This window comes from Hoplias malabaricus, chromosome Y, assembly GCF_029633855.1.
Source record: "Hoplias malabaricus isolate fHopMal1 chromosome Y, fHopMal1.hap1, whole genome shotgun sequence".
In the NCBI taxonomy this organism is placed as follows: domain Eukaryota; kingdom Metazoa; phylum Chordata; class Actinopteri; order Characiformes; family Erythrinidae; genus Hoplias; species Hoplias malabaricus.
Genome location: NC_089820.1, coordinates 27,814,727 through 27,841,549, shown reverse-complemented (window position 1 = coordinate 27,841,549; position 26,823 = coordinate 27,814,727). Strand labels below are relative to the sequence as shown.

The following is a 26,823-nucleotide window of genomic DNA, read 5'->3' as shown; positions in this document are numbered from 1 at the left end:
CTTCATTCAATATTGTAAACACCTCCAACAAATCTCTTCATTGGCTTGAAGCCTAAACGACCTTAATCTCAACCCCCCCTAAAAAGGGTCTAAAGTGATTGATGGCAATATGTTCATCCTTAATGCAGCTTCCTTTAACATCTGGTTCGGCTTAACCAGTTTAACATAAACATTTCACATACTATTCTATGACCACATGATAGTAAATTTCCAACCCTGCATCTTGGTTCCTAAGATGTATATATTAAGATAAGATTAATGTACTATGTTGTAATCTTCACATATAAACATCGCAGTGGAATGTTTAAACCCCAGAAAGCACCAATGCCAAATACTCAGAGTTATCCAATATTCACACATCGGCAGTATTTTTCATTTATCAGTTGGCAGCTAAAAATTATTATTTTTCTCATATAAAGTAACAGTACTTCACAGAGATCTCAACACCATAGACTATAAAATTCAACCCCTTTTTCTGAGCAACTGAAATAACACCATTCCAACACACTTTATTTCCATCTTGTAGCATCTCTCTCCATATAAGGCCATTCCTCAGTTCCACTGGCCTAAAACAATTACCCCATTCAATGTATATCAATTTCATCAAACTATTGCATTCAAAGAGAACACAAACAAATTACTGCTCCACCAATTCACTCTCACCCACTATGTTAAATTAATCCTCTATTCCCTTTTATTTTAGATCATAAGCACAACACAAGCACCACACCCATTATCAGGAGCTTCAAACCCCTGCACAGCACTATACATCAATATTTTCTAATTTGCCCAATAACTATTAGCTTCTATTTAAATCAAATCAACGTGGCTTTTATCAGTACGTCACAAATCAAAGTCCTGCCATTTCTCTCTTTTTCAAGAGTGAACTTTAGGCCTTACACACTTGCAGAAAGAGACCCCCCTTGCAAAGCATAAGATTTCAAAAATTCAATAAAATGAGAGGAGCCAGACCCATGATCCCTTTTTTTTCTCCCAATAAAAGCCATCATATGGAGATTTCAAAAATTTTCTCCTTTCCCCAATAACAATTTTCCCTTTAGTTCCCATGATTAAACCTTACAGTTTCCCCAATGTACCCTATTAATTACTCAGCTTTACACCTTGCTCTCCTTTCTCCTATTCTCAGCATCTAAAAACGTCTTTCTGGAGCTCATTGTCTATATTTTCTTAATGTATAGTCTCCAAGAAAGCTCATAAAAACGTCTCTCTGGAGCTCATTTTCTACTGTTTTCTTTAATTTACTGTCTCCCAGAAAGCTAATTTATTTTTACTTTATATTTTTTTACTTTAAAAACGTCTTCTGTTCAGGCTCATTGTCATAAATAAACAAACCCCTCATTTTATTGAGGTTCATATTCATTTAAATAACTGTCCTTGAACGAAGCTCATAATTTTTACCATTACAAATTTCTTTCCCTATTAATTTCTAAATCTCTCATTCTTTATCACATTTCCCCCTTTTTTTTTTTTTTAAACACTCTTTCTCTCTGACACTCTCTAGGCAGAGGTGTCCTTTCCCACAGAAAATTCATGGCTTTTTTACAGCGCAAGGGAGAAACCAGTTCTCCCCCTCACACACTCAATATGGGGGTTGATCACTCCCCCTTTTCTCTTTTTTCTCCCAAAAAAATTCTTTCAGCTGACACACACACATGCACAGCAAGACACTCCTTTTTTCTTAACTCACTAGGCACACACACATACTCCAACATCCTCCAAACAGCGCTTACACACACTCATCATTTTCAACACAATTTCTCATAGTCGACCCATTCACACACTAACAGCATGCTTTTTATTGCCGCCCTTACCTTATTTCCTTATTTCTTATTCCTTATTTTTAATTTATGCTACCTTATGAGGTGTAATAATTCAAAAAGAGGCAGCATCAATACAGTGTTCGTCAACAGTGTTTCGAGTGGGCACCCCTAATTAAATCTCTGCATCACACCTCCAGTTTCTCATCAAACTGACCCAAAAAATCACCTAAGGCTAATCCCGCCTCCACGAGGGCTTATCCGAATCAGCGGCTTCCTTTCTTTATTTAACTCTCTTATTGTCTCTTTTATTCCTTTTCGTTATCCTTAAAACCTTTAAACCTTAAATAAATTTTAACCAAATGCCCCTGGGCCCAGGGCTTCTCACTATTTCAATATAATTCAATTCCAAAATACACAAAGCTTACTTTCACGCAATGACTGTGATTCATGTCTTACAGTTTCTAGCAAAAATAGGGCCCTGTTTACCCAAACGTGCATGTCATCATCAGCTCACCTTATCGTTACTAATTAAGCTATTCTACACTTATACTTCAACATTTCCTTTTTACTGTTTCTTCATTATTCCCTTTTATTTCCCTATTACAATGACTATAGTTAAAATTTTAGAACGGAGAATTTTTATCCAACACCATTTCCAACACAACACTACATACACTATTGAGTCTATTTATGAGTGCAACCTTTTCTGCATCAGACAGCCCAAACACCCAACCACCGCTCAAATTTGTGAAAATCTCACCTTCTATTTGCCGGCTTTTAAGCGGGAGTTCGAATGCAGGGGGCCGTCTGATAAATATACCTCACTCTTCTAGTCGTTACGGTGCAGGTTCAGCGCTCCAGGAAACTCACAGACCAATCACATGTGTTTCTGCATATCACACGTGAGGCTCCTCAGCCAATCAGATCTGTGCATTATGACGAGCGCTGTGACTCCACTGAGTGACACACACAGGGCGGGGTCCAGACGCCGCTGTCCTGGGGCCAGTAAAAACAGCCCGAGGGACGAGATCAAAGCTCTTTAGGACACTTTCGGGACGACGGTGCGGTGCGAGTTAAAACCAGAGACTTTAATAATAAAGGAACGATTACGGGCTGAAATTCTTAACTCTGAACATGGATTCTGTTTACGGATAAAGTCCCGCCCTCCAGCAGTAAGAGCCAATCAGATCGCTGCTAATGGAAAAGCAGTAAAGTCAACTGCAACTACAAAAGTCATTAGGGACTTTATTTAAAATATGCGTTTTTAACCAAATCATTGTTTTATTTGTACATTTTTCTTGATTATTAATTATTAATAAATCTTGTTGTATATTGAAATGTAATTGAAAGTGTAAAGTGATTTGACGTTCAGTTGTTAGTGACGTAAAATGACGCTAAAACTATGAGGCTACAGGATTGGGCACTGATCATATTCAGGTTATGAATCATGTTCCGGACCTTGGCTCTGGAAAATGACGAGGCGAGGTCTGCTCTCTCTTGATTGGCTTCATGCACCCTGTTAGGTTCTGATCCATGTGCTCACTGAGCTGAAGTTGCACTGAGTGTTTAATAAATGCAGCAGAGCTGTGGTAAAGCAGTGGACACTTCCCAGGAGCATCGTTCCCTCTGTGCCACCTCGGAGCACATTAATCACAACACACCATGAAGGAGTGCAGGTAGAGAGCTCTCACCTGTAGTCTGCCCTTAACTTGTTGTTTATTATTGCTCCTCCTCTCTCTGCACAGAAAACAGGACCGCGCCAGGGTCCTCTGGAGGAAGCAGGATGGAGTCTCTGCACCGTGTGGAGTCTGCAGCTGAGGGAAACCTGGACGACCTGAGCATGGATATGCTTCCTTCCACTGTAATGTAGCTCTAACCTCACTGAGGTGTTTTTTGTGTTTAGTATCAGAGAGGCTGTGAACACCTGTTTATTAGATCAAAGTGAGTGTGAAACTGTCTGTTTGTGAGTGACTGGGTGAGTGTGAAACTGTCCACAGGTGTGAGTGACTGGGTGAGTGTGTGAGTGACTGGGTGAGTGTGTGAGTGACTGGGTGAGTGTGTGAGTGACTGAGTGAGAGTGAGAATGGGTGAGTGTGTGAGTGACTGGGTGAGAGTGAGAATGGGTGAGAGTGTGAGTGACTGGGTGAGTGTGTGAAACTGTCTATAGGTGAGTGGGTGACTGGGTGAATGGGATTTGTCTCAGTCAGTTTCTTTATTTCTTGTTTTCTGTTCTCTTGGTAGAGCATAGAGGTTAAAATTGTGTACCACGTGGAGCTGCATGTAGCATTGAAATTCCTCCCAGACAAGTTCAAAAAGTCCAACGTCCTCTACTTCCTGAGGAACACCAAGGGTGGGTATTAAAGTCAGTGTGTATTTATTGGGCTTATTAAAGATATATGCACTCGTAGTCATAATAATATCTATGTAACTCCTATTCCTTTACCCAGAGACTATTGCTGAACCTGTGGACATCAACGAGGCCAACGACCTGATGCCCAAGGTGCTGGAGTGGGGGGTGATCAACGGTGAAACCCTACTGATGTTCAGGAACCTTCTCAAACATGTGAGGCACCAAATTCACTCAATAAAACACTGAAAGAGACACATTCTCAGAAACTGCTGAATCTTTTTTTGATTTTAAGGAAAAAGAAGTTCTGTAGGAAACAGTCAACTCACTTGGTGTAGGGAGTCTCAGTCGTATCTCCAAACCTTCACAGGAGGAGGAGAAACCTCTTATTTTCATTCTCACCGCTGCACGAGTGGATCAGACACAGCAGTGACACTGACGTGGTGGTGGTGTGTTAGTGTGTGTTGTGCTGGTGTAGAGTGGATCAGACACAGCAGTGCTGCTGGAGTTTTTAAACCCCTCAGTGTCTGGACTGAGAACAGTCCACCGACCAAAAACATCCAGCCGACAGCGTCCTGTGTCACTGATGAAGGACTAGAGGACGAGCGACACACACTGTGCAGCGACAGATGAGCTACTGTCTCTGACTCTACATCTACAAGGTGGACCAACGAGGGAGGAGTGTCTCACAGAGTGGACAGAGAGTGGACACAGGGTTTAAAAACTCCAGCAGCACTGCTGTGTCTGATCCACTCTACACCAGCACAACACACACTAACACACCACCACCACAGTGTCAGAGAAAGAATGTAGATGTGATGTTAAATGTGATGATTTTTATAAAATTCAGTGAGTGTTTGCTAGCTCTCTGTTCGGTGCTGTAAAAAGTTACGGTGTTTGTACACAGCCCTGGCTCAGTAAATGGGAAACAAGTTTTTAGTCCAAACCTAGAGTGCTACAAAATAGCTCAAGTTTTAAATGATCTTCTGCTGTACCTCTTTAAAAGATGCGAATAAAAAGCAAAAAGCAAGATTCTGACTGAACACAAATTTGAGAGGAGAGTGTGCTGTACTGTGAGAACAGTAGCTCTCCAAAACCATATACGGTGCCTTTAAAAAAAGACCTGAATCTTAGTCACTGAACTGTTCCCCCTCCTCTGTTCCTGTTCTTTGGTGCAGGTGTATATCCCCCTGCTGTCAGTCAACCAGCTGAGACTGACCGACAGCAGCTACCAGCAGGAGGCGCCAGGTTCTGAGAATGGAGAGGAGACCCCTGAGATGAAAGGTTCAGGACAACAGCTACCACAAGGGTCTCGAGTACTGATCAACATCCGAGACGAACTCCTCAACAGCACTCACAAGTTCCTGAGCCACATAGACCAGACCCTGCAGCAGCTGGAGGGTGGGTTTAAATATCATCAAATAAAAAATACTTCACTCACTGGCGCCGTCTATATGCATCGTTAACAAACACCTCTGAAAGCATTCTGATGAAATTGCCTAGTGCTCCTTTAATGCAGGTGATCCTTATATGGTTCTAAAGCTTGTGTGCAATCATATTAACCCTCAAATCCTTCTGTAGGTGAGATTAAACTACATATCCCAGAACTGGACCTGGAACAGGATATGGACACACTACTGGCCAATCAGGAGGCCTTGGAAGAGTTGGAGCAGTGTGTGATGAACTGGCAGACACAAATCACCATCGTCATCGAGGAGCAGCAGAAGAAGAAACCACAGGTGTGTACTGAGAGTGATTAAAACCAATGTAGATCAATAAAAAATAAAGACTGTTTTGTATGCGAAGCTTCATTATGAAGTGTTCTGATTCTGCTCCACTCCTAATGCCAAATGCAGAGACTTTAGAATGGCCCCGCCCCCTCGTCTGAGTCTGTCCAATCACAGCGCTGGACACGTGTTTATGTGAGAGCACAAAGACGAGGTTAAACTCAGCAAAACAGACACAACGAGCGCGGAGAAATAAGAGCACTGAGTAAAAACGGAGAAGAAAGAGAACAGAGTGAAAACGGCTAAAAACCAGAGCTTCTGCTCCTCGCTCCTCACTGCTGTGCGCTCGGGGTCGGGGTGAACAGCGAGCGGCTCATTATCATTTAAAGGAACAGGTGCTGAAAGCGGGCGTTCTGAACAGGGCTGTTTACACAGGGGGAGAACACTGCTGTGGGGTTTGGACCAAAAAGGGATAGGCGGGGGTGGGTCCGGAGCCTACCCACAATCACTGGACACAGGGCAAGACCACACCCTGGAGGGGGCGCCAGTCCTTCACAGGGCAACACACACTCACACACACACACCTACGGACACTTGTGAGTTGCCAATCCACCTACCAACCTGGGTTTTTGGAGCGTAGGAGGAGTTGTGTGACAGAGACACTACCTTCAGCGCCACCTACTGAGCCGATTGTGTTTTTAATTTCTGTAAAATATATATATTTTTAAAGATAACAAGATTTTCTTCAGTCTGTGATTTGTTCCCAATGCAGAACAAACTTGGTTTGTGTCCCACCTCTGGGGAGTTGATGGCTCCGCAAGGTGCGAGACATTACCTCGTTTAAGGGCAAGGCCACCCTGTTCCTCCAGGTTGGAGCTCTCCCTCACCAGAGGTTCCAACATTTTGGAGTCTCAGGAGTTCCTCAGAGACCGAGGCTGGGGTGGTTGGGTGTGTAAGCTCAAGCAACTCAGTGGTCCCTCCTGTGACCAAATTGATGAGTGATGATATGTCTCATTTCCCAGGCCCCTGGTCCGATGGCGGAGATAGACTTTTGGCGCGAACGTGCGGCCGTTCTGAGTGCTCTGAGCGAACAGCTAAAGCTTCCTGTGGTGAAGAAGATCCTGGAAGTGATGACCTGCGCTGACCCTGTCACTGTTCAGAACCTGGACCTGATCGTTACAGAACTGACCAAATATCAAGTGGAGGCAGTGGATAACGTGCGCTTCCTGAGCACCTTGGAGAGACACTTTAAGGTCAGAGGGAGATTCTCTTTCATGTCTCATAGCCATGGGCACACAAGTTTATTCCTCATCGCTGCCGAAGCACTCCCGGTTCTCCAAGGAATGTTTAATGCTACATTAGTGGAACATTTCTGTTAGAATTTGATCATATTCAGCCTCAGAAGCATTACTGAGGTCACGTACCGACGTTAGAGCATTAGTTCTTGATGATTAGTTCACTCTACAGGTGAACACAGTGCCACTGCCTCACAGCCCAGTGCTGGTGGGATTTATACCCCTCAGGGCATGGTGACTTCCTCAAAATACTCTTGATCCCCTAAACGTCAATAAGGACAGATCTTCCACAGAGAACACACACACACACCTCTGCAGGTTGTAATACACACATGCTTTTTATGAGCCTATTTTCACCCACTGGGAAGAGTGTGTTCCGTTTAGAGGATGGGTTATTAGACCTTATTATAAAAACCAGTGTTCACACTTTTATACGCAACCAGCCCACGTTTATTCGGTCCCTACGAGCCTCTGGTGTTAACGTCAAGTCCGACTTCTTTGTTTAACCAAAAGAATTTAAACAATCAGAGGTTAAACAAATATGGACGACTGGAGTGGGGTAAAAACACAGAAGACAAATATTCAATCCCTCATCTGGGTAAACACAACATGCTACACCCAGAAAAGTCCTTGGGCAAGACTCCTAACGGTACAGACTGTGTGGAGTGAACACAGCCCAGCCACAATTCACTTGATCTCATCACGTATTTTCCAAATACCAGCCCCCCCCTCAAAAAAAAAAATAAATCAGTCTTTTTCCTTTGACCCAAAAAAACCTTTTAAATTTCACAGGATTCAACGCAAAAAAGATTTTATTCCAATATTTGGTTCATTCATCATGACATTTTCACATGTGAAGGACAGCTGCTGTGTTCTGGTCAGGACCGGGGGGAGGGGGTGGGTTGACTGACGGGAGGCGGACGCTAATAACACAGACTTATTTAAACAAAAGGTAACAAAAAGACAGACAGACTTGGACGACACAACAGCACACTTAGACAAAGAAAGACCTAGACAGGAGACTTGGACAGAGACCTAGACTAAAGAGACAGATACAGACTAAACCTAAACAGAGGGAACTAGACAGACAGGGATAGACCTGAACAGAGAGAGCTAATAGACTACAGACAGAATCCACAAAAGTACACAAAGCACAGGAAAGGAAACACTAACAGACCAGAGAAACACAAACCGACTTGAAAGGGAGGAGGGTGAGGAACAGACGAGACAAACAGACCAGGGACAGACACGCGAATGTGGAATGTCCAACAAAGAGGGAGTCACACAAAGCAACTTAAATATACAACACAGACAAGGGACACCTGGAACAGATAACGAGGGGGCAGGACTACAAAGGAGACACTGACGAGGAGGAGGAACAAAGGCGGGACTAGGGCAGAGACAGGAACAACAACAAAGAGCCATGTGCTAAGTGACTAATAATATACTTATCTATTAATATACCTAATATACCTATTTGCTCGTACAGATCACGCCTGTAGAGGCTGAAACGGGGAGGTGAACTCAGAAGTCTTTGGGGAGGAGTAAAGGGCGGCTTATGAATGCGTATGAAGCCGGACCCCCGTTGGATAAATGAATATGAGAAAAGGGTGGAGACGGGGTGGAAGCGGGAGCGAGTTTAAAACAGGAGGCTCGGTGGGCTTGATAATGGCCGAACCCTGTTCTGAATACAGGGATCAGCGGGAATGACCCAGCGCGGAGGAGAGAGCTGAGGTAGTGAAGCAGTTGAGTCGAGATCCGTCTCCTGAACTCAATGAAGCGAGTTTGCCCGACGCGGAAATGACGTGAATTTGCAGGTTGTATATAGGGCTGAGTTCGGGCTTGGTCCTACTCCCAGAATTATGTTATTACATTACAGGTGTAAGGTCCTTTACACCTTTATTTGCTACACAAAACATGGGAATTTCTTTTTTAATTAATCCAAGAACTTACATTTACCTTTCGGCACAGCTGCTGAGGGTGGGTACATGAGCTTTGCCTGACGTAAACAAGGACTACTGACGTGCAGACTGACCAATTAAATGTTTACAGAGAAGGTTATTGACCAATAACGGTAGCTCTACACTCAGACTGTCCAAACAGAAGATTTTAGGCTACTTCACCACGCCCCCTTCTCACTCAAGCGAACCAATCGGAGTAGGGGAGGGCGGGACTAGTTTGTGAATGAAACGCTTCTCGAAGTTCTATGTAAACTCTAGAAAAAAAAAATGCCGGACGTTTGTAAAATTCTGCCCGGACATTTTTTTAAGTCTAAAACAGAGGACATGTCCGGGTAAAAGAGGACGTCTGGTCACACTAGTTAATACACTAGCCATGAACAGACCAACCCCTCCCCACCTCATGACAATATCAAACCTTTGAGCTTCAAGTACAGCTCGACTCGACTTGCAGTCCCTAAAGTCACATGAAGGACTAGCGTCAAGACTCTTCTCAGTCCTGGTGCCCACACGGTGGAACGAACCTCCGCTGGCTTCCAACAGCAGACTCTCTCACGGTCTTCACACGCAGACTGAACACCCATCCCTTTGTCACTCACTAATCTAAAAGTGCTCTGTGTAACATGTTTGTGCACTTTTCTGCATTTCTCTGATTAGTTTCTCCTTCTAGGTTTGAGCACGGACGAGGTTTTATTGTGTACTGCGCTTACTGCGTTTTGTTCTTTGAAGGTATCAGCACTGACCCTTGTTCTGAGAAGCGTCTGAGCTCAGAGGGGGTTTGGACTCTTAACCTATTTGTTCTAGAGAGGACACACTTTCTGTCTGAATGCTAACTGGTTTTGTGAGTCTCTCTGGATAAGAGCGTGTGCTAAATGCTGTAAATGTTTTGTATAGAACCTCTGTTGTTGCTACTCCAGGCTCAGCACAGCAGAAATTGCACTATGTAACTTTTGGAGGACGGTAGGAAACCTCTCCCTCTTCCTTTAATTTCAGGACAGTTCTGTAAAACTGAATTACACTCTGCAAACATATGGTGTGCCCAGGAGCAGAAGTACTGGATCTTACCTAGTGTTACTTTAATGTCCATGTTATCATCCACTGTAACAGTGCTGTGTTTGTGTTAAACACCAGAACCTAGCCACGGGGCTAAGCTTCAGCATGGTGTTGGACACTATTCCTCAGATGATGAATGGGCTGAGGATGGTGTGGATTATCTCCAGTCACTACAACACTGACGAGCGCATGGTTCCTCTGATGGAGAGAATCGCCTGGGAGTTGGCTGAGCGAGTGGCTCGAGTCGTCAACATTCACGTGATCTTCAGGTGAGTCCACGATAGAGCAGTTTACAGTTCTGCATCATTCTATAGTTAGTGAGTCTATCTGTCACCTGTTACTGGAATGTACTCTCAGTACAGCAGTCCAGTGTGTGTGTGTGTGTGTGTGTGTTTGTGTTTGGTTTTGTGTGTGTGTGTGTGTGTGTGTGTGACTGGGTCAGTGTGTGAAAGTTTCCACAGGTGTGTGTGTGTGTCGTTGTATTTGTGTGTGTGTGTGTGTGTGTGTGTGTGTGTGTGTGACTGGGTCAGTGTGTGAAAGTTTCCACAGGTGTGTGTGTGTGTGAGACTGAGTGAGTGTGTGAAAGTGCGTGTTGGGTTTGTGTGTGTGTGTGTGTGTGTGCGTGTGAGACTGAGTGAGTGTGTGAAACACAGTGTGAGTTTTTCAGTATTGGTGATCTCTGAATCTCCTGTGATTGCCCTTGCTGCTGCTTTAGGGACCAGCGGGAAGTGGCCAAAGCCAAAGCTCTGGATGCTAAACAGGTTCTGGACCTGTGGAGGACCTGCTACTTCAACGTTCGAGCCAGGATTGAAGCGGCAGGCAGGGATCCTCGCTGGGAGTTTGACCGAAAGAAGCTCTTTGAGAAGACAGACTACATGGCTTCCATCTGTCAAGACATATACAACATCTTACAGGTTTCCTTCTTCTATATCCCAGAATGCCCTGTTCACACCTCTCTGAGGACAGGGGGTGGGATGGTTTAAACAAAACACCTAATCACAATTTAAAAACAAACGCCTCAGTGATTAAGACCAATCACAGTTAGGGGGAGGAGTCAGACAACAAATGACTCTATGATTATGTCCAATAACAATCAGGGGGAGGAGTCTCATGACAAATACCTCTGTGATGAAGAACAAACACGGTCAAGTGAGGAGTCTAATTGTGATTGGTCGAAATCACTAAGGTATTTGTTCTCTGACTCCTCCCCCTGGCTTTGATTTGTTTTAATTACAGAGGTGTTTGTTCTGAGACTTCTCCCCCTGATTGTGATTGGTTGCAATCACTAAGGCGTTTGGTCTGAGACTCCTCCCTCCGAATGCAGTTGTTTCGTGACTCCACCCTTGATCGTGATTGGTCTTAATCACTCAGTTCTGAGACTCCTCCTCCTGACTATTACTGGTAATCAGTGGAATAATTCTGAGCTGAACTTAACTGATTTCCAGTCTCACGCTCGTTCTCATGCCTCCGTTGTCCTTCCTACAGTCAGCTACAGATCAGTTCAGTACTTCATCAGTGTATGAGCAGTTAAAGTGGGACAATTAGAGTCCAGAGAAGGAGAATCGATGCAGTAACCCACCAATTTTTAAACATGAATACCAATGTCTAACCAGTTAAACTCAGGTACTTCCATGTGCTTGTAACAAAGGTGTTCGTTTTGTCCTGAACATTAACTATTATGATCTCTCAGACCTTGGAGGAATTTTATAACATCTTTGGGCCGGAGTTTAAGGCAGTGACCGGGGACCCGAAGAGAATAGATGATGTTCTGCGCTGGGTGGACAGCTTAGTGGTTCCCATCGAGGAGCTCAGCTTCGACCCCTTCAGCATGCGACAGATGAGCAACTGGAAGACAGTCATGCAGGACTTCAGGAAAAACGTCCAGGTGGGGTTCGTTCTGGTCTGGGCTACGTTCACTCAGGAGGTAAAAGTGGCCCGAATCCGATCTGTTTCTTCATTTGTGACAGACTTGCTGTTTGTGTGAACAGCAAAAATCGGTAGGTTGGAATTTATCTGACTTTTATGTCACTCTCTGCGCTGAGAATGATCCAGAATGACTCTGGTCCAAAGCAGGACATGAAATCGAACCGGGGAGAGGGTGTTTTCATTTCATAAAAAAATATGAATTAATTAATTCATTCATTATCTGTGACCCTTATCCAGTTCAGGGTCGCGGTGGGTCCAGAGCCTACCTGGAATCAATGGGCGCAAGGAGGGAATACACCCTGGAGGGGGCGCCAGTCCTTCACAGGCCAACACAGACACACACATTCACTCACGCACTCGCGCCTACGGACACTTTGGAGTCACCAATCCACCTACCAATGTGTGTTTTTTTTTTTTGGACTGTGGGAGGATACCAGAGCACCTGCAGACACAGAGAGAACACACCACACTCCTCACAGACAGTCACCCGGAGGAAACCCACACAGACTGTGTGGAGTGTGGTGTGTTCTCTCTGTGTCTGCGTGGGTTTCCTCCGGGTGACTGTCTGTAAGGAGTGTGGTGTGTTCTCCCTGTGTCTGCATGGGTTTCCTCCGGGTGACTGTCTGTGAGGAGTGTGGTGTGTTCACTCTGTGTCTGTGTGGGTTTCCTCCGGGTGACTGTCTGTGAGGAGTGTGGTGTGTTCACTCTGTGTCTGCATGGGTTTCCTCCGGGTGACTGTCTGTGAGGAGTGTGGTGTGTTCACTCTGTGTCTGCGTGGGTTTCCTCTGGGTGGTAGGTGGATTGTGTGACCGTAGGTGTGTGAGTGTGTGTCGCCCTGTGAAGGACTGGCGCCCCCTCCAGGGTGTGTTCCCGCCTTGCACCCAGTGATTCCAGGTAGGCTCTGGACCCACCGTGACCCTGAACTGGATAAGCGGTTACAGATAATGGATGGATGGAATGTGTCAGTTTAGAAGACTGATCTCCTCAGACTGATGTCAGATATTGCTCTCATTATATAAACAGTGTGAACAGCAGAACAAAAACGGAACCAGATTGGGGACACTTTTCCCTGCTGCATGAATGTAGCCTAAATGTATTCTGAATGATGTGAACTCCCACCTGCTCGGTTTACACTCTTTTGTGCTTTTGACCACTGATGTAGGCCATCGAGGCAGAGGCCGTCAGCTTCATCGACCAGTCCTTCAAAACCCTGAGATCAGCTTCTGCTGCCTTCGACATGCTCCAGAAGTTCAAACACATCTGCTCCAGAGAGACCATCAACAACCAGATGATGAAGAAGTTCAGCGATATCCTGATGCAGTACTGCAAAGAGGTGCCTAACACTCACCCCCCACATTGCTGTCATTAACACGACACAGTCCCACGCTTGGTGACAGACACAGAGGCCGATAGCTAGAGAGACCACCACTGACAGTTTTGTTTTGGCTGGACAGTGTAGGTCATTGCAATTAGGGGGCAGTTATGGCCAGTTATTTGAGTTTGGGTGTTTGTGTGTTCTACAGATTATAGACCACAGCATCGTTTTTTCCTTTTGTAGATTGGAATATTTTCAAGCCCCCACTTTGATAAACACGTACACGTCTTTGCTTCTAGATGCTACTGCAATATAATTTAAATAGTGTAATTTATAGAAATTACACTATTTCAAGATGGATGGTGACCATGGCGGCCATTTTGAAGTCGGCCATTTTGGATCTAACATTTGTTTTTTCAATGGGAAGAGGGTCATGTGACACATCAAACTTATTGGGAATTTCACAAGAAAAACAATGGTGTGGGAGAAGAGGGTTGCATTGACAATCAACACAATGGGCAGCACTTTGAAGACATTTTATAAGTGGTCAGAAACTTGTAAATAACTCATGAAAGAATAAAGTTACGTTAAAAGCACACCATTGTTTTTCTTGTGAAATTCCCAATAAGTTTGATGTGTCACATGACCCTCTTCCCATTGAAAAAACAAAAGTTGGATCCAAAATGATTGACTTCAAAATGGCCGCCATGGTCACGACCCATCTTGAAAAGTCCCCCCCCTCCTCCCATATACTAATGTGCCACAAACAGGAAGTTAATATCACCAACCATTCCCCTTTTATTAAGGTGTATCCATATAAATGGCCCACCCTGTATTTGGTTTCTCTTTAGTGACATGTTAAAATTTTTTTTTTCAGGTGGACATCATCAACAACATTTTTGTGGAACACAAAGATAACCCACCGTTGTATAAAAACCAGCCTCCGGTGGCAGGAGCCATCTACTGGGAACGCTCCCTCTTCCACCGCATGAAAACCCCCATCGTACGCTTCATGGAGCTGCCTGAAATGATGGAGAGTGAACAGGGAAAAGCTGTGAGTTGTCTGTCTGATTACAGCATGATAGATACACTGCATATGTACTGAGAAATATCTTCTGAGATCCAGTGGCCACTATTCACATTGTTAGGCTGTAGGGATAGAATCAACAATCTTCCAATGATGCTAAGATATCTCAGCCATTCTGGCCACTCAAAATTCGTTAAAGTGGACACATTATGATGAAATCAATTGTTCACCAACACTCACACCGTGAAACAAGACCACCTCAGTTTTCTTTGTGCTGCCTAAGTCAAAAAACATGGGATGAAATGAGCCTGACGTCAAGTGCAGAGACTTTAGAACGGCCCCGCCCCCTCGTCTGAGTCTGTCCAATCACAGCGCTGGACCTGCGTTTATGGGAGAGCACAAAGACGAGGTTAAACGCAGCAAAACAGACACAACGAGCGCGGAGAAATAAGAGCACTGAGTAAAAACGGAGAAGAAAGAGAACAGAGTGAAAACAGCTAAAAACCAGAGCTTCTGCTCCTCGCTCCTCACTGCTGTGCGCTCGGGGTCGGGGTTGAAGAATTAAATGTTCTTTTTGGACCGTTCCCAAAGTAATTAAAATTTAGAAGATCTCCAAAAGATCCAAAATACACCCTCTCTCCTGAGGGAGGCGTGCTCGTTCCGGAAGCGTTACAAAGACCAGTCGAGTGAAGTTCAAAGCAAACCAAAGTATTTATTTTAATACTGGTACCAGGAGAACTAATACATAAGAAACGCAACCTAGTGCCCTTCCACGCAAAGTTCTGACCTTCCCATCTGACTCCACAGTTTTATACCCCAAATGACGAATACCCTGCTGGCAAGGCGTTTCTGGCTGATTAACATATATTAATATGCATAATTAGACATGTCAGTACTCAGGTTCCTGCGTGCAGGTTTCCCATGCACCTATGACCCCAAAACACTCATCCTGGCCTTCTGACTCTGTAGGTTTTATTACCCACATTCCTTTTCTGTCACCAAGATTATGAGGGGTCAGTAATGGACTTTAAGGTCACTGAGGTGCCCTAAAGTTCAACTCCCCCTTTTGGCTAACAGTTGTAATTTATGCTAAAAGCCTGAGTGCAGATCTGTTAAAGATCTAAGAAATTAGAAAGGTGTAAACACTGAGTCAGCATGTCAGTTAGTGTGCAGATTCTAAACTGTTTAAATGCATGGTTAAAATACTGGTTAATCATTCATATGAATACAAGGTTTCATACAATGAATATGTAATTATACTTTCTAATTTTAACTAATCATCATTCAATGATATTTGTCCACTAATACAAAGTAATAAAATTATTTTTCACAACAATTCCCCCTTTTGACCTGTCCAACTGACAGGTCAATACATTTAAATAAATGATAAGCAATTAATGTTAAATTGGTCTGCCTAGGTCACCCCCGGCTTGGCGAGTGACTTAGGTAGAGCGTGATGGCAGATTGTGGTGGTAGCGGGCAATTACACCACTCCTGTTAGGAGTGGACACCTCTGTCCTACCACTCACTCTCTGGACTAAGAGATTACAATGAGCCCTATATGTGTATGTGTTAAAGTGTATTCTTCATCCGTTGGTAGGGATCTGCGCTGGGGGCAAGGATAGACTTTCCTTGTCGTGCCCCTGCCTCAGGGGATTATTCTGCCCCTATGTTGGTTGAGGCTGCTTGATCAGCCTCTTCTGAGGTGTTGTTTTCCTTCAGTTAATGTTTGATGTTAGATGTCGGTGCGGCTCTGCACTGTGTGAGGTGGTACCACTATAAGCCTTTACCCTTCAGCCGGACTGCACAACTGGTTCTCTCTGTCACCTGGTAAGGTCCTGTCCAGCGAAGTTCGTACCACTTCCGCTTGATAACCTTCAGGAGGACCCAGGGTGAGACTGTCACTTCTGGATCCTTCTCCTCCGTTTCTTCTCCTTCTCTCCTTTCCTTCACCTGTATAGAGAAATCTTTACAAACAGCTTTTAGTTCTTCATATAGCTGTCGGTACTCTGCTTGAGGTAGTTTCTGGGGGGACGCAAGCGCGCTGGAGGGGCCTGGAAAAGCGATGCCCCTCCCTAATTCAAAAGGAGTGAACCCTGTATTTCTGTTCACTTAACTACGGACACTAATTAAAACAATTGGAAGGGCATCAAGCCAATTCATGCCCGTGGCCAGTTTGATTTTTGCTAATTTGATTTTCAAATTTTGATTCATCCTCTCCACCTAACCTTGTGAGGCAGGATGATACACACAACCATAGCTATGGCGCAGCCCCAACGACTGCTCCACCCACTGCAGTGTTTTACTCGTGAAATGACTCCCGCTATCTGAAAAAATATAAAAAATAAAAAATTTTCCTAGGAAACTCATAGTTCGAAATCCAACAATTAATCAGAAACTTACAGACTCATTTTACATCTTCCCTCAGAGTGGGGAGTGCCTCTACCCACCCCGAGAATCTATCTACTACGACCAGGAGATATCTGAATCTCCTAATGGGGTCAATCATATCTGTGTAATCCATTTGAATCTCATATCCATGAGAATCTGGCAATGGAAACCTTCCTGGAGCTAGTTTAAATGCTTTTGCTACATTCTGAGTGTTACAAATCTGACATTTAGTGATGTAATCAACCACTAATGCTGACATGTATGGGTGCCACCATTGTTTTAGATTTTCCAGTGTTTTGTTGTTTTCCTATATGTGCCACTTCTAATGCTGAAATTACTGCTAGCAGTTCTGCCTTCTGCGCCGATGGGTTTTGTTTCACTTCGTCTGCAATAACTGTCTGAAACTCTTGTGTTTCCCCCTTCGCTTCCTGAACTACTGCGTATCCTGCTCTGACTTCACCTGTATCTGCCCTGTACCCACACCCATCCGTCCATAAATTCCATGACCCTGGAATGGGTGTGGCTTGTAAGTCTGGTCTTACTTTTCCTTGCCTTTCCACCTGTTCCTCGCACTCATGTGGTGGACCTTCCAACATCCCATCTGCCATATTAACTCCTTCGTGTGTGTAGGTGATGTTGGGTGCAGTCAATGCTTTGTGAATGCGTCTCTGTCTCAATGTAGTGAGTGTGAACATCTGTGAGTTTATGTACGCTACTACTCCATGTGTGGTTAGAATGCGCAATGGATATCCTGCTACCAAATGTGCTGTTTTCTGAACTAATTTAGTCAGTCCTGCTACATGTCTTGTGCACTTTGATTGTCTCCTCTCTATAAGGTCCAATGGGACACTTGAATACATTAGTACTGCTCTACCATCCCCCTTTTTCTGAAACAGTACACCATTTATCACAGTGTCTGTTTCAGAAACATCTGTGTAAAAAGGTAATGAATAGTCAGGTCTGGCTAAGTCAACTGCGACGGATAAGGCTTGTTTAACGTCTATAAACGCCTGTACCGACTCCACCGTCCAATTCAGCTTACCAGACAAATTTCTCATCCCTAGCGATTTCACCATGTCCCTAAAAGGTTATGTTCGTCCGACACAGTAATGTATTGTCTGCTGTAGCCAGTCAGTCCTAAAAATGCTAACATGTCTTTCACAGTTTCAGGTTTTTTTTTTTTTTTGTTTTTTTTTTATTGGGCAATCCAAATTGGTTGTGTAATATTCATACAAAAATAGACAAATGTCTGATTAGTCTATCATACATCATCTGGTCCTGTGGACCACAATGTGTCAGGTAGTGATGCTAATAATACCTCCATCTGTAGATAATCACAGTCCTCACAACCATGGTGTCTAGGCAGCAATTAATGGTGCAATGTGACTAAGATTGGTGAGTTATCAGTGATGTGATATGTCTGTGTGGACTGCGAAAACATGAGACCAAGCAGCTGTGTCCAGACCCAATCCGTGGCCTCATTTGCTCTTTTTACCATAGGGCCCAACTGCTTGGCCTTGTGTCTCTTGATCAAGAGCTAGTGAAATGTGTGGTGACCAACAATGTTGTTGTGGTGCTAGTGAAACAGGAGATGCCACCCCTTCAGGACCCCTTCAGAGCCCCTACATCATAAAACAGAGTGACATGGAATGGGTCGGGCGGAGGAACGTAGGGTGCCATGGCTGTAATCCAAGTCGACCAGTGGTGGAACAAGGCAATGAGTCGTAGTGACCGGTCCGTCTGTCCAGTCACTAAAGCCCAGGAAATGTCTATCGACTCATCCTGTTGAGGTCTCATCAGGTACATACCGTCAGTGTACCCCACCACTGCCACAGTTTTGACACAGTCTGTGTACCAGTACTGACTGGCAAATGTCTTGTTTTTGGCAGTGATGTAGATTTCCCCGAAAAGCCCCTTACTTGCACAGTGTGTTCGCTCATCAGATGTGCAGGTAATACAATGTTGATGGCTGACCATGTGGCTCCCGTGTCCACCAGAAAAACAATTTCAGAGGCCCCCACAGTTAATGACAGCATGGTTCTGCCCTGGCCCTGCTGTCCTGGTGCTCCTCTTGGCCCCGTCAATGTCCACCCCACGGCTCCATGCTGTATTGGCCAGCAGGAAGATGTGATGGCTCCGGTTTTGGTGCCGCCTGTGGTTGTGGTGCCTGTTGTGGATAGCTGGTGTCAGTAGACAGTGGTGCCCTACATTGTGCTGCCCAGTGGTCCAAAGCTCCACATCTTAGACATGCCGCTGTCCGACGGCGGGCCCTGCCCCTCCTCCCACCATTACCACGCCCCCTGCCCCATGAGTAGGGCCGATATGAGAAATATGGACTTGGTCCATAATTATACGGTGGGTTTTGTGGTGGCCCTGATTGAGTAGGCATATATGTGTTTTTGTTCATAAATGTTAGTGGTGATTGCATATGTGGCAGTGCAGTCATAGGCATCATGGTATCAGACTTTATTTGCTTTTTATTATTATTTATAGATTTCCTGGCTTCTGCTAGTTGAACAGTTAGTAGGTCTCTTTGTAACTTAAGTATCTCCTTGTCTTTATTATCTAATTTTTCCTTATGATTGTTCATATAGAAAAGATCATAGTCAGGTTCAGTAAATGTCTGAGCCTGTCTCTCTATTTCAGCTGCTTCCATGGAAGTAGTTGATCTTTTAATACTATTTCTAAAATCCCCAAGTGCTACAGTCACGCCACCTGTCAGACTGTCCAGCTTTCTAATCCAAGCAGCCGCTCCACTACATAAAGGCAGAAGCTGATCGACCAAAGTTTGTGCATCAGTCAGTGATAATGGTACATATTTATATGTTCCTGTGCTAGTGGCCACTAATGGAAACATAGTGACAACGTTAGTGTCAGACGTATACCTGTCAGGCGGGTGTCGGGGTCTGGTGCTCCGTCTCAAAATGTCCGTTTTGTCTGAAGTTTGCATGTCGCATTCTAAAGTCTGTTTTTTTAAGTCCAACTGTCTCTGTTCTTCTAATATGAGTTTTTCCATGGCACATAATGTTTTGTTCAAATCAGAAAGCCGTCTACCACCACGTCGTCCATTCGCACTGTCCTCATCATCTGCTATATGTCCGTCATCCTGATTATAGTCAGCCGTTGTGACATGGCCGTCTAAATCTGCTTTAATCCTAATTTTTTGTTTATTTTTACGTGGCATCGAGTTCTTAAATGGTGTTGTTAGTGTTTGTTTATCGACAAGGCGCAGATTATCCTGTTCTACATGCTTTCCCGTGTCATCAATAATGTCATAACGGTCGGTATTAATATCCGTATGTGTATTTAAAATTGACTCATGTGGCTTTCGCAATTGGAATGGGTCGTGTATGTGTGCTTTTGTATATGTGTCACTTTGAGCTGGCTGCTCACAAGCAAAATCCCAGCCTCTTGTGTCTGTCTGTACGCTCACTTTGCCGGAATCAACACTGAAAACAGGGAGGATATTATCAACTGGTGGGACATTATCAACTAGTGTGACGTGACCTATGTTATATGGGGGAGGCGGAGCTGTAGGAGCTGTAGGCTCCTCCCCCTTGTGTTTCATATACTCAACGTCCACTTCCGTGTTCACGGCAGTGAGTTAAACGGCGTTCGAGTGTGACTGACCTGTTGTTTTCAAAGTAAGAGCTGCGGAATGAGACTGAGGAATGCCATTTTAAAATTTAGAAGCTCCGCAATGTCTATTTTAGCTATTTTTAAACTTGCGTTTGCCTTAGGTCTTTGGAAAAGGCTAGCCTTACTAACCTCTGCTTCAGCCTGACATAATCTTTCCTCCAGCTCTCTTTTCAACTGATTAATACCGGAAATTAAAGAAGTTTTCTCTCCTGTATGTATTTTTAGCCCATGTTTCAAATCTCTGTAGCACACTTTTGTGCACATTAACCCGCTTTTCCAAATGTATTTCTCCCAGTTTTAATCCCTCAGTAATAATTTCAATTTGTTGTACAAACGGTTTCCATTCCCAATTCCCCACGCCGTAAATGGCGTTTAATTCATTATGTGAATCACTAGGAGTAGCCATAATGTCTGTAAGAAGCTGATTAAAAAATTGGACCTTACCTGAATTGGTCTTCGTTCTAGTTCACCCTTTAATTGCAAATCAATTATCACCGCTAGGTTTCATCACAATTCAGAGTGAATTAAAACAGTTTCCCAGCACCCACGCAAATCGCCCACGCAGCCGCCGCTGCTCTCAGCACAGTCCGCCTTAGTTCATATAAAATAAAAAGTCCAAAGTTTTACAGTCAAGTTTACAAACTCAGCCAATAAAAGCAGAACCACCTCAACCTTGTGAAGAATTTCACAGGTTGATATAAAACATAAGTTCGTCTTCAAACACAGTATTGAATATAAAAGCAAATCAAGCCTAATTTACATGAAGTATGAAACCGACCCACGGAGAGAGAAAAAAAAACTTATTAGTCAGACGGAAATAACACGCCAATATATGAAACAAAATTTGTAGGAAACGAAAAAAGCAAGAAAAGCAGGACTAAGATCTCACAACACAGAATTAAACCAACGACTATATTTTAGGAAGCAAACAAATTTCCAGAGACACTCAACAGTTCTCAAGCCACAGTAAAATCACAAGATATATTATAACAAGCGAAAACAAACTTTTGAGAACTACTGGAATAGCAAGCAGGTTACAAAATATGTTATGATGAACGAAAAAATTGAAACCGAGGCAGAAAATAAATTTTTAGACGAACTACCATAGTTAAAAAATACTAACTAAACGGGAAAAATAAGATTCTTAGGACAATAAGCAGTAAACAAAATACCAAATATATTTTATCTACCACAAATCTAAATTAACAATATCAAAGAAACCAGATTCAAAATTAGAGCAAGTGTTCAATTAACAATTTTCCCTTTAATTCCCGTGTTTAAACCTTACAGTTTCCCCAATTTATCATATTAATTACTCAGCTTTACACCTTGCTCTTCTTTCACCTATTCTCAACCTCTAAAAACGTCTTTCTGGAGCTCATTGACTATATTTTCTTAATGTATAGTCTCCAAGAAAGCTCATTTAATTTACTTTATATGTTTTACTTTAAAACGTCTTCCGGCTCATTGTCATAGATAAACAAACCCCTCATTTTATTGAGGTTCATATTCTTTAAATAACTGTCCTTGAACGAAGCTCATAATTTATACCATTACAAATTTCTTTCCCTATTTATTTCTAAATCTCTCTTTATGACATTTTCCATTCTCATTAAGCACACTCTCTCACTGACACTCTTAAAACAGAGATGTCCTTTCCCCTCTTTTCTCTAAACACACTCACATAAAATTTATGGCTCTGTACAGCACATGGAGGGTTCTTCACACACACACTCAAAAGCAACCGGAGAAGAAAAGGAGGTTGATCAGTCCCCCACTTTCTCCATTTTCTCCCAAAAAAAATTCTTTCAGCTGACACACACACACACATATACCCAGCAAGACACTCCTCTATCGCCCTCTAGCGAGCAGAGACATACACAACAGTCATGCAAATAGCCCCAAAAAATAACACAGCCTCTTAGAACATAGAACACACTTATACACAATCAGGTTGCATTAAAATACACTTCAAACCGTGGCGGGAACAACTTCCGCTCTTTTATTTAAATTATTTCACCGCATATGAATATACTTCTGAGGAGACGAACTCTCACGGCCTACCCCTAGACCAGGCAATTAACACGAAACCTTGTCAGATTACGAGCTGAGGACGCCACCACTCTGTCTCAGATGGGAACCAATCATCCATCTATACCATTTTAAATTCCATTATAAAAAACCATGATGGGCACAACTTCCATCGAAACCATAATAAATTCCATGATGGGCACAACTTCCATCTAAACCATTGTAAATACCATAACCAAGCAACCCCAAATGTATAAACCAATAAAAAATTATAAAAACATATTTAAAATAAATTGATTTTCTCATTACCTCACTCCAGACCGCCTTCAGACCTCCGCACCACTCTGATTTAGAAATTCCAATATGCAGAATTTGAATAAAACAGGGGCTGCTCACCCACCTCAATAAATTGCGGCCGCGAGTGGAAAGGAGTCCGAAGTCGGTCTTGTTCTCACACTTCCGCACGTCCGGGGTCACCAATTGAAGAATTAAATGTTCTTTTTGGACCGTTCCCAAAGTAATTAAAATTTAGAAGATCTCCAAAAGATCCAAAATACACCCTCTCTCCTGAGGGAGGCGTGCTCGTTCCAGAAGCGTTACAAAGACCAGTCGAGTGAAGTTCAAAGCAAACCAAAGTATTTATTTTAATACTGGTACCAGGAGAACTAATACATAAGAAACGCAACCTAGTGCCCTTCCACGCAAAGTTCTGACCTTCCCATCTGACTCCACAGTTTTATACCCCAAATGACGAATACCCTGCTGGCAAGGCGTTTCTGGCTGATTAACATATATTAATATGCATAATTAGACATGTCAGTACTCAGGTTCCTGCGTGCAGGTTTCCCATGCACCTATGACCCCAAAACACTCATCCTGGCCTTCTGACTCTGTAGGTTTTATTACCCACATTCCTTTTCTGTCACCAAGATTATGAGGGGTCAGTAATGGACTTTAAGGTCACTGAGGTGCCCTAAAGTTCAACTCCCCCTTTTGGCTAACAGTTGTAATTTATGCTAAAAGCCTGAGTGCAGATCTGTTAAAGATCTAAGAAATTAGAAAGGTGTAAACACTGAGTCAGCATGTCAGTTAGTGTGCAGATTCTAAACTGTTTAAATGCATGGTTAAAATACTGGTTAATCATTCATATGAATACAAGGTTTCATACAATGAATATGTAATTATACTTTCTAATTTTAACTAATCATCATTCAATGATATTTGTCCACTAATACAAAGTAATAAAATTATTTTTCACAACAGGGTGAACAGCGAGCGGCTCATTATCATTTAAAGGAACAGGTGATGAAAGCGGGCGTTCTGAACAGAGCTGTTTACACAGGGGGAGAACACTGCTGTGGGGCTCGTGGGGTTTGGACCAAAGCAGGTCACAGACGTTTCATTAAGCCACTTTGTCTCAGAGCTCGTGTGTGTGCTGTGTTCTCAGACGAAGGCGAAGTACCTGGAGGTCGGGATGCGGATGCGGGACTACGAGGTGAAGAAGTACGAGGGCTGGAAAGAGTCGACGGAGCAGATTCTACCTCAGCTCATGAACAGAACCCTGCTGCTGATGCTCAACAGTGCTGGAGAGAACTGTGGAGACGCCGTACCAGAGACGGTCAGAAACTCTACCACTCACAGTTAGACGGGGGTTATCAGTAGAGTGGGAGGATCTTACCGGGCGAATGTGTAATGATTTACGAGAATCAGGAGCAGGGTCTGTGTTTTGTTACTCCATTACTGTGAGGTGGATGGGGACAGGACCACAAATCTTGAGGCGACTATCCATGGGTTGCAGCTGACGTCACAGAGTAGGGTACCATACATATTAGGGACCGTCTCTTTACTCAAACACGTAACTCAAATAAAAACTGATATTTACATTGTTTTATTGTCTCTTTCAGCACTTTTTGTCCTCATTTAGACTTGAAATAGCTGGAAATGTAAGTGTGGATCCCTGACCCATTTATTCGTGTCACGTTTGTAAACAGAGCTCTGTTTAAAGTCCAGAAGAGGACCTCAAGCTGTGCCACAACGTAGCTACATACTTCCTACATAGCTCCCATCACAGATAATTAAACCTAACAGTACAGATCGGAATTAGGAGCTAAAACATCTCTCACTGATCACTCCCACTTTCAGACGAGGAGAACTACTTCATTAAACTTTTAAATCTGGTTTAAAACATTATCCTCCAAGAGTCTGTTCACTCTCAGAGAGCAGGGACAGCGGGGTCAGATTATTTACCTGTAAACAGGGAGAAAAGACTGAGACAGAGGAGTACGGGGCTTGTGTCTGTCGTCTCTTACACATTACAACAACACAGCAGTGAAATAAGACGATGACTGAAGCCTGTGTGTGATCTGTGTGTGAATAACTCACTCACATTCAGACAGAAGAACAGAGACGAATTAGTGTCTGACGCTAATAGTTTAACATTAGATCCTATGGTGAAAATGCTAATGTGGCTAACAGATTTTACTACTTGTTTCCTCCTCGTTATGCTACACTGTGGGAAGCAAAGAGGTGGTGTTGTTCTGTGCTTCTGAGTGCTGTGAGACTCTCTCCAGAGCAGGGAGAGGATCTGTGTATGAGGTACATTTATCCACCTTTCCATCTGTTTACATTAGCACTGCGCTCTGAAAGAGACAGTCGCTCCTCAGTGCAGTCCGTGAATAGGGATTCATGTGGGATATGTCATGGGGGAACCACTGGTGTGATTCTGTTGCCACAGATCCAACCCTCATGGGCCCGGGAATTCTAAAACTAGGAAAGTTGAAAGGGGAAAGCCTGACAAAGGGAACCCCCAGCCTGGAGGGACAGGGTGGCCTTGCTCTTAACATGTCTGGTATCGGACATTGTTTGAATACCAACTCTGAGCTGGCGGCACTGTCTTGAGTTCTGTGCTGACAGTTCCCTCACTGGAGGGTTTTGGAATTCCTCAGTGTCCGGGATGCTGGATCTGTGGTAGGGCAAGAAGAAATTTTACAAACTCACACATTTTCAGCCTCCAAATGATCCTCTCCAGGCATACAAGGACCCTTTCACCCTTCTCAACCTTTGTTAGGAGAAGTGCAGCCCCTTTAACGTAAATATAAAGCCTCTTTCCGCAGGTCCCCTAGTGGCCAGACCTCTAAAAGGGATGGAGATCGAGAAGCGCAGTTAGCTTTGTATCAAATACAATATGGTAATAGAGGAGTCCCGGCATGCGCACGTTCACACTGTGCAGAATGTTACTTTAGCACAAGGCTTACTGTCCTGTCTTTGGGCGGCACGGTGTCTTAGCAGTTAGCACATTCTCCTCTCAGCGCTGGGATCTTGGGTTCATATCATATCATATCTTGGGTCCATATCTCCATCATGTTCTCCCTGTGTCTGCGTGGGTTTCCTCCGGGGTCTCCGGTTTCCTCCCACAATCCAAAAACACATGGAGGGTAGGTGAATTGGCTTCTAATAGAATGTCCTGGTGTGTGAGTGAATGTGTGTGAGCCCAGATATAGATTGGCGCTGTGTCCTGGGTTAAACCCTAGTGCCCGATGCAGTCCTCCAGGTGGACGATCGTTCCTGGTCGAGAGTACGCTGTGTGTTTGGCTGCTGCTTCTCACCAGTGTGTGTGTGGATTGAGTGATGTATGTGTACTGTCTGAGCTGAGTGATGTGTGTGTACTGTCTGAGCTGAGTGTGTGTGTGGTCTGTGGTCTCCCCGCAGCAGGACTCTGAGAGAGGGCTACACTTCGTGGTGAACTTTGCGCCGGAGTTAAAGGAGATCATCTCTGAGACCAAGTACCTCGAGCAGCTGGGCCACTTTGTTCCTGAACTGGCCCGAAATGTGGCTCTGCAGGAGGACAAGTTCCTCAGGTGCGTTGACCCTTAGGTTTTTAAAATGTGTCCGAGCATCCCCCCACGTTCGAGCCCATGTCTCTTGTGTGTAGATACGTGGACGGACTGAAGAATCTGGTGAACCGCTACCAGTCTCTGATGGACAGTCTGAATGACGCAGAGCTCCTCCTGTTGGCTGCACAAGTGCAAGAACTGAGGAGAGTGATGCGTGCTGGATATAAACGACTTAACTGGAATTCCCTGGGTAAGACACAGCTACACTTCTGAGTACAGTATGTGAAAAAGTGTTTTCAGCCCCTGCCTCGGCACATTGTGGAACAGGCTACTCACTCACACACTCACTCACACACTCACTCACACACTCACTCACTCACACACTAACTCACACACTCACTCACTCACACACTCACACACTCACTCACACACTCACTCACTCACACACTAACTCACACACTCACTCACTCACACACTCACTCACACACTCACTCACTCAC

The 26,823-nt window shown here is 44.0% G+C and overlaps 1 protein-coding gene across 2 annotated transcripts in view; it reads left to right on the top strand.

The window, feature by feature from the left end:
• The window catches only part of LOC136677671 (dynein axonemal heavy chain 10-like), a 137,773-nt gene that overhangs the window by 10,264 nt on the left and 100,686 nt on the right, over positions 1–26,823 (top strand). Inside the window, exons 2-15 of one of the 2 annotated variants that reach the window (XM_066655266.1) lie at positions 3,527–3,642; positions 4,023–4,131; positions 4,229–4,344; positions 5,307–5,529; positions 5,710–5,867; positions 6,878–7,108; positions 10,240–10,430; positions 10,877–11,075; positions 11,852–12,046; positions 13,250–13,420; positions 14,280–14,456; positions 23,938–24,108; positions 26,202–26,347; positions 26,422–26,573. In XM_066655266.1, coding sequence (XP_066511363.1) covers positions 3,527–3,642; positions 4,023–4,131; positions 4,229–4,344; positions 5,307–5,529; positions 5,710–5,867; positions 6,878–7,108; positions 10,240–10,430; positions 10,877–11,075; positions 11,852–12,046; positions 13,250–13,420; positions 14,280–14,456; positions 23,938–24,108; positions 26,202–26,347; positions 26,422–26,573 — 2,355 coding nt within the window. Of the gene's footprint in view, positions 1–3,526; positions 3,643–4,022; positions 4,132–4,228; positions 4,345–5,306; positions 5,530–5,709; positions 5,868–6,877; positions 7,109–10,239; positions 10,431–10,876; positions 11,076–11,851; positions 12,047–13,249; positions 13,421–14,279; positions 14,457–23,937; positions 24,109–26,198; positions 26,348–26,421; positions 26,574–26,823 lie in introns of both variants that reach the window. The other variant, XM_066655265.1, reaches the window with a different exon arrangement.